This window comes from Chinchilla lanigera, unplaced genomic scaffold, assembly GCF_000276665.1.
Source record: "Chinchilla lanigera isolate Chin_1 unplaced genomic scaffold, ChiLan1.0 scaffold00016, whole genome shotgun sequence".
NCBI lineage: Eukaryota > Metazoa > Chordata > Mammalia > Rodentia > Chinchillidae > Chinchilla > Chinchilla lanigera.
The window spans coordinates 28,272,813-28,288,570 of NW_004955417.1; the positions used below are offsets into that span (position 1 = coordinate 28,272,813).

The 15,758-nt window shown below is 40.6% G+C and overlaps 1 protein-coding gene across 1 annotated transcript in view; it reads right to left on the reverse strand.

Annotated features, from left to right (window-relative positions):
• The window catches only part of Lrp12 (low density lipoprotein receptor-related protein 12), a gene marked incomplete in the record, with an annotated part of 51,226 nt that overhangs the window by 24,193 nt on the left and 11,275 nt on the right, over positions 1–15,758 (reverse strand). Inside the window, 1 exon segment of the mRNA XM_013512743.1 lies at positions 12,168–12,224. Within this exon segment, the coding sequence (XP_013368197.1) occupies positions 12,168–12,224 (57 nt within the window).

A 15,758-nucleotide genomic window follows, 5' to 3' on the forward strand; every position in this document is an offset into this window, starting at 1 on the left:
CTCATATATAATTATTTTAGCTGGGTCTAGTAAATCTCAGCAAAAATTAGCTTATATGTATTTGGCGAATGGAGGAATCTTGCCAGTATAATACAACATAGTCTTTATTCCCAGCATGCTAACGATTTGAGATGACCAGAGGCAGGAGCGTTCGCAGTAAACAGGAAACAACCCTATAGAAATGCCTTCCTTTACTTCAAGAAGTATTGTCCTGTCTTAACAAGAGGCTTAGCTTTCTTCTATACTCAGGTATTTCGGGAAGCTGTAAGTACAGATGGAGATGGAGATCTGAAAACATTACTCTACTTGAAAGCAAAACCTCTTACTGATGATGGATATGTTGGAATTACATTTCTGGTTCTGATTACTTTAGGCTTTGCGAGAGGCACATGTTTTTAAGGGGAGAAGAATAAACCAGAGCAGATATGGCTGCAGAATATGGGCTGATCCTAGGTGTTAATGTCAGTGGGTATCCGACTGCTAGTGTTCAGGTTAGTATTTTGTTATTGCCCTACTTAGAACATTAGGTATTTACAAGTGGTCTTTGCCGACACTGTTTCTCATAAAAGCCTTCTTTAAGTGTGTGCTTTTGAAAACTACGAAGATTCCAGGAACACATATATGGTATTATGTCAGAACGAACGATACTTTAGTCCTTGTTCATTCTGCTTCCCTAATACCTTTCTTCATTACAAGTACTGACAGTTTGTTCTTAGAATGCAAACATCTGCCAGGAAAACTAACCTACTTTGGTGAATTATTTTTAGATATGAATAAAAACTCAAGTATTTTTAATGATGATGATACACATTTATACTTTTTATAAGTTTCCCATTAATCCCAGAAACCCCCACATTCAAGTGTTTCCAAATGTTCATTAAAAAGATTACAACTTTGCTCCTGGACAGCATTTCTTTATAGTGCAGAGATTAGGTTTCTGACAAACAGCCCTCAGGCCTTTGATCTGCAGTGGGTCCAGTGTGCAGGACCTCTGGAATAGAAATTAAAAGACGTAAACCTTGCCAATGCTAGTGGGTAAGCTACACCAGAAGGCTACACGAAATATATACGGCTCTTATCATGTACACTATCAATTAAGAGAAGTTACTAAAGAATAAAAACAGACTCTGGATTTCTTAATAAAATCTTGCTATTAGTTTCCTGGTTTAAAAATGCAAAGATCTCACTGTATAGTTTAGAAAATGGAACTGATTAAGAAATATTTAAGACTTTTTCATGCCCATACTGACATTTCAATCGCCCCAAAGAAAATTACAGAACCAGTTTTAAAACTAGAATAATGCACCATGCCTATGTTCAAAAAGCAATCATTAAAAATAATCAGATGTGTTCAAATGGCCACTATTATGAGGATACACGGGAAAGACGATCACTTCACAATACTGTCAAACTGCCCTCTAACTCAGATTTTATGGTTTATAAACCTGGGAAAAAAAGTAGGCAAAGGTATTTATGATTAGAGCTGAACTTCCTGTAAAAGAAAAGATAACTTCCTGTTCCATGGATGAAAAACTGGATTTTTTTTCAACTGACAGAGTGACAGTTTATAACAAAAAGCAGTTGTGACTACAAGGAACAGGAAATCAGTGTGCCTTTGGTTTTAATAAATCACAAAACTAAAACAGAAGTAAAAGCCAGCTACGTCCACTGACCACCTAATTCGGTAATAAATGTAAAAGGTACAACACAAAAGGATTTATACTTTCACAGAAGTTATACTTTTGAAACAATGATGTAGATTATTAAACTGAATCCAAAAAACAATTATGATGGCAACATAAAAGGCAACACAGTTCTAAATGATCTAATGCATGTCCACAGTAATTTTAATCAAAACGTCACGTGTGAAGTTAAATATGTGGTGGTATAAAGCAGAAAGAAGCCCTGCCAAAAAAAAAATTATATAAGCACAGAACAAGGAGGGCTATATCTGACTAAGAACAAAGAATTCTTTCACAGAACCGAAGTAGAGCTAGCCAGAGTAGAAAAGCATATTGCAAACTAGGTAGAAGAATGTAACGACCCGGTTCTGTGAGACTGGTCAAGCCAAGGCACACTGACTATGGGTGGAAGGGACGTGATCCAAGTTCTTCTGTAAAGATTACTCTGCAGTGCTATGATCCATGGGGAGAGACACTGGTGAGGCAAAGAGAGCAGCTGAAAAGAAATGTTTTACAGAATTTTACTTAACAAAATTTCACTGTGAGTAAAAGTATGCTCACCCCGCTTACAAGCAAAGGGTAATATTTATAGGTAACAGTGGACACTATCATTTGACCATCTAATTTTTCAGAGTGCAGAATCTTACAAATATTAACTCCACCTTGGAGGGTGAATACAAAAGCAAATCCAAGTGTTTAAAATACTAGTAAGAAGGCTTTGTTTCCAACAGAAAGAAATGTACTTTTAAAAATACCACCCCTGAAAAAAATCAGTAAGCAAATGGTGACTGTCGAATGGCCACATGGGATGAGAGCAAGCGCGGGTATGCAGACAGTCAGCTCTGCAGTACGTGCAAAGTGCTGCGTGCACTGTGCAAACAGTAAGAGGGACCAGGACAAGGGAAGCGAGAGTCTGGAGAAACGACCAGCGAGGGTCAGAGAGCTGCGCACCCACTGTTAATGTAGGAGATCGGCAGCAGAGAAGCTAAAGGGCCTGGTTCCCAGGGCCGAGGACGAGATTTCCGAGCATATTGGGAGTTTACAGTGCGTGAACTCGAGACCCGTGAGTACCGTCCAAGTCAGATGCACAGTGGGGGCTGGGAACCCCATGGCCGATGATAATGTAAAACAAGGCAGTGTTTACTGAGCCCTTCTCACCGGTCAGGCCCTTCTTTATTCTCGTATTTTTTCTCAGTTACTCTTACCAGTATCGTCCCTACTTAACAGGTGGGAAAAACAGACGCACAGAGGAGTACAGTAATCCTCCTAAGATCGTAGGAACACGAGTAAGTGGCACAGCCAGGAAGGCATGTGCGCACCAGCCTCCAGAAACTGCATCTTCAGCACGGAAGTACCCGCTTCCCCACCACAGGGGTGCCAAGGTGCACAGAGGAAGGTCCAAGCAGGTGAAAGGATTTGCTCTGACAGAATTCCAACCACGACCAAAGCCATCTATTCTGAATAAAACACTGAGAGAAGGGGGATGAAATCTATGATAAGTAACAGAAAAAGGGCGACACTTGATTTCAAAGCTTCTGAAGGCTGCCTCCTATCCGTTAGAACTATCTAGGACAGCAGGTAGGACTAATGCACTTCTTAGTCTCTTGAACTGGAAGATTTTGTAAACAGCACCTGCTGTGGTCAGGCTCTTAGACCCTTCCCAGAGGTGCAGGTGCCAAGGCTCAGTGGCCATCAGTGCAGGGTACCCCTGCAGGTGGAGAACCTTCAGGAGATGCAGCCTAAGGGAAAACGGTTTGGCTGTGAGACAGACCCTTGAAGGATCCCTGGGGCTGTGGCCCCCTCCTGTCTTTCCCTCTGCTTCCTGCTCACCACGAGGTGAGCAATTTCCTCTACTACGATATACTGCCTTGCCACAGGCCCAAAGCCACAGAGCCAGATGGCTGTGGGCTGCAAGTTCTGAAACCATGGCTCAAATCCATCTTTCCTCCTCATTAACTGATGACCTCAAGTATTTTGTCACAGCAATGGAAAGCTGACAACACAGCATCCTAAAACTACCTTCACGGACAGCAAAATGGGTAAGATGCTTAGGGCAGGGAACAGAGTATTGGGATGAGGGGATTAAGTGGAGGCTGAGGAAGACAGTTTTTAAGAAGGAATAGCTAGAGAAAGGGAAAACAGCGACTAAGGAAAAGTGGGAGCATTCTCGAGGATGTTAACGCTGGCCGGAGAGGTCAGGAGGCAAGCCTGCTGATGCAGAATCTATGGGCCACTGAGGACAGAGGGCTGGTGACTGACCAACTGTGGAGGCCTGTAAGACAGAAAAAGTGAAAGGGCTAGGGCAGCCCAGTCAACCCGTGGCGAGGAGAAACGACCTCACTCTGAAAGTCCCCTTCCAACGGGACCAGCTCTGCGGTCCATAGCTAGAGTCATGATTACCTGACCCTCTGGCATCTGGACCCCAGGTGGCACGGAAGCCAAACTCTGTCATAACAGAAACGTCACCACAGCCACCCCCTAAGGGGGGGCAAAGTCAGAAGGGAACAAAGACTGGACATGTGTAGGAGCACCAAAGAATTACTCCGAATTTCATTCTTTTTAAAAACTCAGGGGGCTGGGCACATACCTCGGTACTGGAGCTGCTGCTTGGCTTGCAGGAGGCCCAGGTCCAACCTCTAGGCCCTCAGGTCAGAGACTGAAGTTCTCTTTTCATGGAGATATTTTCTAGCACTCTAACAACATTTAGTAGTCTAAGACAGGAAAGTTTTTAATACAGCCTAAAAGGCAGCCATCAGTATAAGCAGAAAAAATGATACCTTATAGCAGTCTATCTTTGTCACTCAGGATTTGTGCTACTCTCAGACCAGTTATTAGAAATGGCACGTTCCCACAGCAGGTGGTAAACCCTGCACCCCACTGTTTGTAATTTACATGAGTAACTCTCCGCATTAGCGCAGCAACAAACGAATGTGATGCCCTAAGGGCCACAGAACTTCAGTTGGCCATTAGCTCTAATCAAGGTAGATACTTTCTGGTTTCTTGAAGGTCACTAATGTCCGGAACAACAAACAATAACAAAGGGTTACCTGAAGTAAAATAAAACACAAAAGCCAGAAGCCTAAAATAGGATAAAGGGGAGAGGGAAACGTAACAAAACAAGGTCCCAATTCTAAAGAGACAAGGAGAGCACCTCACCGTGGATGTGTCGGGCAGAGCAAACTGCTCACCTCAGCAGGAGCCAGGGAGCAAGAAAAGGAGGAGTCCAAGGGCCTAGGCCACGTTGAGGGCACGCTGCAGTGGCCCCAGGATGTCCTACCTGTCCTCACCTCTTCAATGGTTCACCACCTCTCAAGAGCACTGTCCTGACGAGAGGCCATTAACACACATAGCTTTGGGGATGGTTATCCAAAGCAGAGCACCCACAAAGAGGCTGCCTAGCGCTTGCAAGCCAAATCCGTGCCTTGGTAAAGGCAGTGGTAACTAACATGGAATCACACTTTGAAGGGTTACCTCGAAGTGGCCCAGTGGAAAAGGAAATGTTAAATACTTAAATGCAACTTGCTTTTACAGGCCCTGGGTCTGGCCCTCAGTGTTCGGGATGCCAACATCCAGCAGAGTTTCACTTCTACCACTCCAGTATCCGTCCTCTATGGCCCAGGTACTCAGGTGCATGGTTCTAATGCTGAGTTTATAGACTGTTTATTATATCAGCGTCATACACAGCATATAAAAATGCTGTAACAAATACACAACTGTTAAATAAATACTTGATAACATACACACACAATGCTTACATAATAGCGATGTTTCATAGAGAATATTACTGTATAATAAAACCTTATTAATAAGATTACATTATACAGCTTATACTATGGAATCTGTAATGCCAGTATTGTTTTTTTTCTAAAATGTAACAACAATGCTTTACATAAAAGCTGAAGAAGCTCACAAACAACTCTGAAGGTAGGAGAGGACTCCAAACAATAGCAGCAACCTATACCAGCATGTGTTGGCTTTAAAAATGCACTGTCTTGTATTTCCACTCACTTTCTTTAGTTAAAGGGGTTTCTTGGATTATATACTCTCTTCTCTTTATTCACTGGGAAATAGAAAAAAATACTATGTAGTACTGGGCAAAAGAACAGTGAATTTCTTTCTAGTAACTTTAACAAAAGGTTCAGGTGTCTGACTGAATAATTTAAAAATACTAAAATCTCTTAAGTAAGAGGCCAATAATCACCGGATCTGCTGTTTATTGATGTAACTTTTATACATTTAAAAATCAACTATAAACTCTTATCAAATTATTGTTTAAAATATCTGTTCAGATTCTTTATTAAGAAGTTCTTAAAAATTCTAGAAGAATAAGTTTTATTAGGCTAGATATTCTTCCTGGAGACTTCCAAATACATTATAACATTCAAACTGAAAGCTGTGGTTATAAACAAAAGTGTCTTACTATGTTGATCTAGTGAGTCTACACTATACAAAATACTGCTAACTGATCTGTAAGCAAATCAACTGCAATTTGGAAAATGAGTGCCGATTTATAAATCCAGAACTAAATGATGAGCTGTGAAAAACTGTGAGGCCAGCAGTGTGCAAGGCTGGTAAGCTCCAGAACAGTAATGATAAAATGCAAATACACAAAAGCAAGAAAGGTGAAAACTGTGATAGGATAAAATTCTCACAGAATAGAGAATGATGCTTAAAAACCACCTCAAGTTGCATTCTGCTGATTTCATTAATATGACAAAGACTGAGGAACTTCCTAAGTAATATTCTCAAGTCTCAGAAATATCAGTTTGGCTGATTAAAGATTCTAAACGCAGACCTAAGATCAAGCTACCCACAGACGTTCAACCATAGAGGTTAAAAGGTAGGAACACTCAGAAGCTTTATCAGTGAAGTGGGAATAGCATGTTAATACTCATATGTAGAAACAAAACCTGCCCCTGAGAAAGGGGCAAGCCCCAGTATCTTCCTGTTAACATTCAGAAAATATTTTTGCGTTTCAGGCTAGAATTTACCTAAGCATAAAGGAAAGCTGACCTCAACTCCAAGCCACGAGTCAAAAAGAGAAGTAACACTTTTCCTTTTTTAACAGAGCGGGGAAAATAAAAAATTGGGACATTAGCAGAAATACAGTAAGGAAAAAATTAAACAAGAAAAACATGTCATCCGATGTAAATGCTCTCATACACTCCAAACAGCTGTGTAAATTGGCACAACTCTTTGAAAGCCATCTGTCAAAAGGTTTTTGTAGTCATTAAATTATTTACGACTTTTGATACAATTGTACTTGTGAAAATGTGTTCTAAGGAAATAGTCTTAGAAGTAAAAAAGGTTACATACACATTAGTAGCATGATCCAGACCAGGGAAAATTCACTGGAAACACTGATATTTATAAAAATATTAATTATAAAATAGCCATTTGAGGGGACTTTTATGCAGGCATTAAAATAATAGATTTAAATACTAACAAAAAATGTATCCTATAAAGTGATAAATAGAAAGGGCAGGAGATAAAATTATAATTCAAATGAATATGCAACTATTTTTACAGTATGCAGAGAAGGACAGATGAAATTATAATATTAGTAATTAAACCAGGAGAGTGGGGTTAATGGGTGACTTTCTTTTTGCCTTTGAAAAGTTCTTCTAAATGTTTAATAAAACTCTTATACTGTACAAAAAGAATTTGTGAAAACAAGTAAATGTCATGTGGAAGTAATCAAGGGTAGGGACAGCATAATCAAGTACTGATTCAAGTGAATATAAATTACAGAATAAATTCAATTTAAAGTAGATTAGATACATTTTAAAAAGTCAAATATATTTGTTAATGTGTGCAAAGGTCTTGTTACAAGTCAACTTGAACTAAAATATGTTTCATTCCATGTAGCAGGTAAGCAATAATTTAACTATGTAAAAATACTAGAACATTAAACAGAACACATCATGTAATTTAGGCTTATTTCTTAAACATTAAAATAACCATTCCACTCACTTATGTACACAATTGATAGTTTCTATACTTTCATGATTTTTCCGCATTAAGATTTACAAAAATATCATCTGTCTTTTCTCATTTCTCTATTGCGAAAAGGGATGTAAAATTCTGGCCCATGAAAAGTTATAAAGAAAAAAATTAAAAATGAGATTTCATTCAGTATTTCTTTGCCATTACACCATCACTGGATACCATTTTTGATAATTTAAGATTTCTTCAGCCATCTTGTAGCACAACAACCAGAAAAAGGGTAGAAGTCCCCCTCTTGGGATTTAAGGAGGAAGAAAAAGAAGTGAAAAGAACAACGTGTTTCAAGGACGGGAACCCAAACTATGTAATCGATCAGGAGTTAATAGTGACCCCCAAAATTGCCATAGTAAATAAAACAAAGGACTTAGTACTATTCTTAGGAAAATAACAACATATTAAATCCTTCAAAATATTAAATTAATATCAAATCACTCACGAGACATTATAACTATGCTTTTTATAACTTCACTGTCTAGCTCAGTCTGATCATTACTGCCACGGGATTTACTGCATTAAGAACACACTGCAGAGGCATTTGCACGTTCTGAGCTGTCCACTGAGTAGGTTCCCACAAGCGAGAGTATTTTGCTCACTGGGCTTACACCCGCACTTCTTGACACAAGGTCCTGACCAAGTGTTCGCACACATGCAGAGAACAATGCAGCCACTGTGGACAGGATGACTACTTCCATCTGTCCAAGACAGCCCCGGGGTTGTCACTGGTGACAACGTGGTTCAGAAACAGCGTGCTCTCCCGCTCAGAGCGTCTAGGTCTGGACAACGAACTACCTGATGACTAACCGTGGACGAGTCACTGTTACTGCTCAAATGGCCTGTTAGCAGACTCCCAACGCGGGAGGCCTGAGCAGGGTCCCGTGGCGCTCGCCTGCATGCGGAGCAGCCGAGGAGGGGAGGAGCCGGCGGCTCACCATTCCCGGGCTGGCTGGGCTCAGCAGGAGCACAGACTCCCACATGCGCACCTGCCCAGAGCTGGTTCCCGTGCATATCGACACGGAAGGGACCCTCACTTCTCCAGGCAATGGAAGGGTTTCAGAAAGCTTATAAAGCTGACATTCAAACTGTTCCAAAAAAAACCAAAAAGGCTCCAAAATCTAAGTGTTTTTGAGTGCTGACATGATGCTCAAAATATTTTGGATTTTAAGTGGGTTGGATTTCAGTTTTGTACCAACGATAATCAGTGAAATTTATGCTAATATTCTGAAGTTCAAGCATTCAAAATCTTGCATTTCAGATAAGGGATAATCCTCCTGTCCTATATTAAATAGTATGCTTAAAGCTCCACACCGGCCAAAGAAAAAATACAATAAATCTGTGTACTCAAAAGCACCTCTGAGACAGCATCCATTTTCAAAAATGGTATCATCAGAATAAACTTCATGCATTATTCTTTTCACTCCACAGAAGAATGATTTTGTAAGATCAGCCATCGGAAGGAACAATAATACCTTAAGAAGGTTTCACTGATCTCTTACACGAAGTCTTATTTTCATTTTTCCAGTGGTGGGGACTGAACCTGGGACCTCACATGCTAGGAAAGTGCTCTACACTGAGTCACACCCTGAATGGAGTTCTACTGTTTCTAAATACACTTAATTACAGTAGCTGAACTGTGTCACTCTCAGAACTCCCATGCTAAAGTCCTAACACCAGTAGTTTGTAATATAAGTGGAGAGAGGGCTTTTAATGGGGTGATAAGTTAAAGTGAGGCCATACTGGTGGGCCCCTGTCTAACAGGACTGGGGTCCTTACAGGAGAGATCAGAACCCAGGAAAGAGAGAAGGCCTGGAGGAAGTGAAGTAAGATGGCCAGCTACAAGAAGCCAAAGCCTCCAACAGCCTGACCTTGCATTCCCAGTTTCCAGAATCATGAGCAAATGTATTTATGTTGCTTTTTCTGTGGTGCTGTCATGAAGCCTTAGCAAACTAAGACATATTTCTAAATAGGTGTCTGAAATTCATGCGTAAGGGATAAAAATTTAAAACTGTAAGACATCTTTTACATAATTTAAAGGGAATTTCTACTGGTTTTTCAAATAGGAATTAATTTAAGGATCATACTAATGTTCAACAAGAGCCTAGTAGCTTAACCTCAAGTAAAGAGATAAAACTATAATCTAACCTTGAGTGGCTGCAAAATTCAGAATTTGAGCAGATATTGGATCTGTCCAATACCTATTACTCTGCAAAGTCCATATTAATCTGCCTGACTCAGCAAACCAGCATTTTGCAAATGATTAATGCGCATTATAAAATCATACTCAAGAAGAAAACAGAGAGGCCAGCTGGGTTCCAGTGCAACGGAGCACAAAAGTTCACTGACCTGGTTTCAGATTCCGCTCTGCAACGAACCTTTTAATTACTACTTGTTGAATGTTGGTATAGTAGTCACAACTACCTGAAAAAAGTTATTAAAACACTCCTTTCTTTTCCAGTTACACAGCAGCTGGACTGTCTTTACATATGTCAAACAAAACATGTTGCAAAAGACTGCAGAAACAGATGTGAGAAGCCAGACATTTGCTAATCATTGAAGACTATAAAATTATAAACAATCATATCATTTAGCGGTGTTTTTGTTTTGGAAAATATATATTTCATAAAACTATGTTACTGATGTAATCTGCAAATGATTTACTATTGCTACTTTACAATGCATTTGTAAGTTTTAAGATAATTTCTTTTTTAAAATGAATAATACACAGTATTTAAAACAAGGCAGAAAAGGGGTAAAACAAAGGAAACAGGGCAAAGCACAAAGTAGACACACAGTGGGTACTAACCTACTAACATGAATAATCACTTTAAATGTGAATGGTTTAACTCAGGATCCAATGCAGTAAATATGGTCGAGACAGCCTCAGACACAGAAACTCAAGTCTGAGTTATGAACTAATTCACTCCCTCTCAAGACTTACACGACGCTGAAGCCCAAACTCCCAATGTGACAGAAAGGGTATTTTTTAAAATTAAAAAAAACTGTTGAGTGGACACAAAGGACACAGAGTAAGGAGACAGCTGAGGATGAATCAGAGTGGCTTCCCAGAAAGGTGTCTGCATGAGCACAGGGAGGGACAGCGGCTCTCTCTCAAGGCTCACAGAAAGGCCAGCGAGGCCACAGGAGGGGGCCCCCTACCCAGGGCCAGGCTCCCTGGCGAGCACCTTCTGCACCCGTCAGCCTCCTGAACAGTGAGGAAGTGAGTGCCTGTCCTTCAGGCCACCACCACGTTTCTGCCATGCCGCCCTAAAAGACTATCAGTCGCCACCATGTTGGCCCTAAAGCCAAAAATCTTGAAAATCACTGTATCAGACAATAGCCATTTAGTTACAAATTAAAATGTGCTTAACACTCTTACTTGATAGTTGTAACTTGAAAAGTATCACAGTTCTCATAAGTTTACCAAAACAGAAAGTAAAAAGGACACAAGGTCATCTTTAGAATAACCTGAGTTTTACTTGAGGTATATACTTATATACCACTTCCATGTATATACAAAAAGTAAAAACCAACGAGGAAGAATTAACACAGGCTACAGAGGTACCTGTCACATTTTCAGGTATTCCAGGCTTGTTGATGTGTCTGCTGAGTGCATCCTGACCTGTGGAAAGTCTACTAACCTTCTGAATATAAAGTCAGACGCAAAGTAAGAGTGAGGGGAAAAAAAGTGACTATTAAGACTTGTAATCAAATCAGTAATTGGTAAATACACTAAGGGTAATGTTTTAAGCACATAAAACTTAAGAATATAGGGAAATAAATTGTTAATAATTAGTCATTAATAGTAACAAACTATTTCAGTGCCTGCAAAAATGTTTTCTCTTCTCCCAGTAATGGTAGTTGACAACAAATATGGTAACGGAGTTGTGGATGGAAGTCACCTAAGAATGAAAATTTAATTGGAAAAAGATCTTTAATAGGTAATTAAGTTATAAAGGCATAGACGAGTGAAAACATGCGTTTACCTCAATGAGTGTTTGAGCTTCATGGACACAAGAACGTTCTGGGCTGCTTTCAGTAGCAAATAAACTGTGTACTCAAGCACAGCAGTTTTATGTAGAGCAGTACTCTAATCCAAAAATCAAGCAAGATGCTTAATTTCCAAGCTCTGAAGCCCAGGAATACCATTCAAAACTATATTTTAGTAAATTTCATTTCATATAACTTTGTATGGAAAAAAATATTAATTGAACTTGTGCATAACTTTTCTCTTGGTTTAATGTTTACATGAAGAAATAATTATGCAGAATATTTGGAAAAGTATAATCAACCCATGGGCATGTGAGTATCATTTTTATCTTATGACAGTTTCTCCGTGTTCCAGTTACTTCATTCCTTATTACATGCTGCGAAAAGCAGTAATAGTTCTTACAGCCAAATACCATTTCATAAGATACCAGGTGGCTTTCAATATTTACCATATAAGTCATGCATGAAATTTAAACATTACAAAAAATGACTTACCAGTTGACACTCCTGAAATATGCACATTTTCAGAATGTTCTGCAAGAGCGCCACTTCCTAAAATTAAACATAATGAATAAACTAATTTCCAAGATAAAACTTACAGAAACTTTCAGATCCTTCTTTAAAAGACAAACAGCTATGTAGAATTACATTTAATATTTAGAAACTAAAATTTCTGGAGTAATCTTTAAAATACTAGGAAGCCCCAACTCATAACAGTAGTAGTAAAAAATGAAACATTTTGAAAATCACAGTGCAGTGCTGAAGGTCAAATATACAGTTGTGATTAACACCAGAAAGAACCAAGCAGTGATCAAAGGGGAACTCAGTACTGCTACCAGGAAAGACAAGCGCCACCCGCAATAGCAGCCCTCCCTTGCAGCGACCTCACCTCTTACCGCCCAGAAGTTACTGGCCTGCTTTCCTTCTATCACTGCACTCCTGAGTCATGCTGCTTTCATCTATTTATCTGTGTGTGTATGTGTGTCTTTTTGAGACAGGGTCTCGCTATGCAGTGCAGGCTGACCTTTGAGCTCACTCTGTAGCCCAGGCTGGCCTCGAATTTGCACCGATCCTCCTGCCTCAGCCTCCCGAGTGCTGGGATTACAGGCGTGCGCCACCACGCCCGGCTCATGCTGGTTTTAAAACCTGCTCTTTCTGGCCCTCTGCCTTTACCTGTTTCTGTATAAACCCCTCCCTCCCATCTCTCCCCTTTTGTCCTGTGGCTGCTTTAGGTGACAGTGTGAGGTATCCTCTTCAGCAGGTCACTGCTTTGAGCCTGTCTGCTCAGGTTCAGGCTCTTCGTGCCCCCAGCCGCAGCTGCCCTGCAGAGGCTTGAGGGTGAGGTGGCTGCTCCGTGAGTGTGCGATCCCATGGAGCACCCAAGGGTGAGCCAGGGAAAGGGAGGGAACCCAACCCTGCGAACCGTGTTCTTTTGATGGTACCGGTTAAAGCTGATGACTGTTACAATGTGCTTCCCTCTAAGGTCAGGTTAAACCTAGAGTTCTGGTTGACAGCACCCAATCCAAACAAAACAAGAGCATTTCTCTCACAGCAAGTACGAACAGCCAGGGCTATGGTGTAATCACGTCAAGGGTCACACCTGCTGGTACTGTTTTTTTAAAGAATGTCTTGCATTATTGTTTCCTAAGTCTTTGAATCTTTCCTCACCAACGCTAATAGTTTAAGAGCAATGAGAGTCGTACCCTAGTTTAGAAGCCCTTGATTTTCTATGCCTCACTCCAGAGCTGGGCACACGGAAACATTCAAATAACTTACTGAATACCACCCTAATAAAATAAAGGTATGGTTCTAACAGAACAGCACTTAGAGTACTGAGGACACTTAATTTATGCCTCGAATGAATGTGAGCAGTGTTCCTTTGTGCACTCATTTTTTTGAAGAATGTTTTTTACTGTAAATTATTTCCCTCTACCACTGTTCTGTCTTACACACACTGCCCGTTACTTCCAAAGCTTTCTCCCCTGCCTGTTGGCTGGGTCTGACATCACAACCGCCCAGGCACCCACACACACAGAATGTGTCCCCAGAGTGTGCTGGGGGAGGAAACGGTCAGAAGCAACTCAGGGGGCTTGGGCGGGGCTCTCTCTGGCGGTGAGAAGCAGCGCCAACCACACTGCTGGAACGACTAACTTTTCCTTTGCCGCTCTCACTTCTAACTGCGTGAGTGAGCTGCTCACGGAGGGCACCGCGCCCGGAGCGGGGCTGGCGCTGGAGAGCTGGGTACGCCTGCGCGGGTGCTGTCATGGTGATCACCACGAAGCTGCGCCCGCTAAGCACTTAATACAGGGTCTGGCAAGAGCCCCGAGCAGGTGTTCATTTCTGTAACTCTGTAAAGCACATTTTACTAAAGAATAAAATAATACTAACCAAACTGCATTTTCCGCTAACAATAGCTATATCCTTCAAAATGAAAAGAACTGCTATGCTTCTCTCAATTAATAATGATAGAGTAGAATGGCGAAATAAGTGTGGAAGCCACAGTAAGCACATAAATAAACGGGATCAGTTACTCAAGTACCCTATGCTAATCCCACCTAAGGCACGATTTCGTTTTCCCAGCACTGTTACATGCTACCAATGTAGACTGAAGCTGAGAAAGTGCCTGTCCATCTCTTTGCCACTCTGTACTCATAAAAACAGGCAGCACAAGAAGCAGGTTCAGTGAAACAGCCCCGCCGCAGGCAGAGGTGGCCGAAGATCACTACACACTGCTCCAACCCTTGCTGATCACAAGTACAGAAACAGCACTGGGTGCGCTGGGGTGCACCCACATCCCGAACCAGGACTTAACGAGCTCCTCTCCCAGCCTCAGTAATCTGGCTGCACATCACAGTTTTGGCTTAAACCTACTTCTGTGTTCTACACAGCCATGAATACAAGGTGTGTCATGGATGGTGCTCAGGTTTCTGTGTCACCTGACCTGTCACCTTCACAAGCGGCTCCTGGAGAGTGACTGGACCACCGGGGAGCTAGCGTCCGGCAGGAAGTGCTATGAGGAGGTAGGCCTGCTCTCTGTCTCTCTCCCCCTCCCTCCTGCGCGCTGCTTCCCAGTCCCAGTAAGGGAGCTTGCTCTACCACGGCCTTCTCCGTGCCATCCACACCTGGAACCAGCCCACCATGGACTGACACCTATGAATCAGGAGCCAAGTAAAGAATTCCTCCTTTCAATTGTAGGTGTTGAGTATTCTGTCCTACCAGTGGGAGTCCTGACTAAAACGGTCTAATGTTCTTATAGTAACATATAAAACTATGCGTTTCAGCATTAGGTATATTTTATACATTAAATCTTTTTCCAATTCAACAAGCAGAGTAAAGACAGACAGAACAAAATAAGAAGTAGTGTAATGCAGTACTGATGTCTGTGGCTTCTGGAATAGATTGCCAGGATGCTAATACCAACTTCACTACTTACTGTGCAATTTAGGGCAAGCTATCTAACTTCTCCATGCCTCCACCTCACCCCAAAACAGAGATGATATCTATCTTATATGGCTTAATGGAATTCTTTATAATAGAAAAAAAATGGATCTAAACCTACATCAATATGTGAACGAGTAAATGATATAGTTAATCTTTTAATAAAACATTTAATAAACCATGAAATAAGTCTACATGTACTAAATTTGGTAGGTATGTATACTGCATTAAAAATATTTCAGAACAGTACTAGAATATGATCTAGTTTTAACTTTAAAATGATGTATGTATAGTTTACTACAGGTGTGTATCTGTATAAGTCATACATATGTGCAGTACATATACATGCATTCATATAAACCCTGATGAGCTTAAGTGTACACACAAAATGGAGGAAAACTTCTGTAACAGGGATTAGAAAGACTTATTTTCTATACTTAAACAATGACTAAATTTGTTTTTAAATAGGATCACGTTTTGTTAAAAGTTTTACTCATGTTATAAAAAAGGAAAAAAAAAGAATTAATTTCCCACCATTTTGGATAAACAGAAATCTGATAAACCATTGTGCTAAATTTTATAAAATATTATTCCAGAAAAATATTAATGGTTTTAATATTACCTTAATGGTAATACCTTAAAACATAT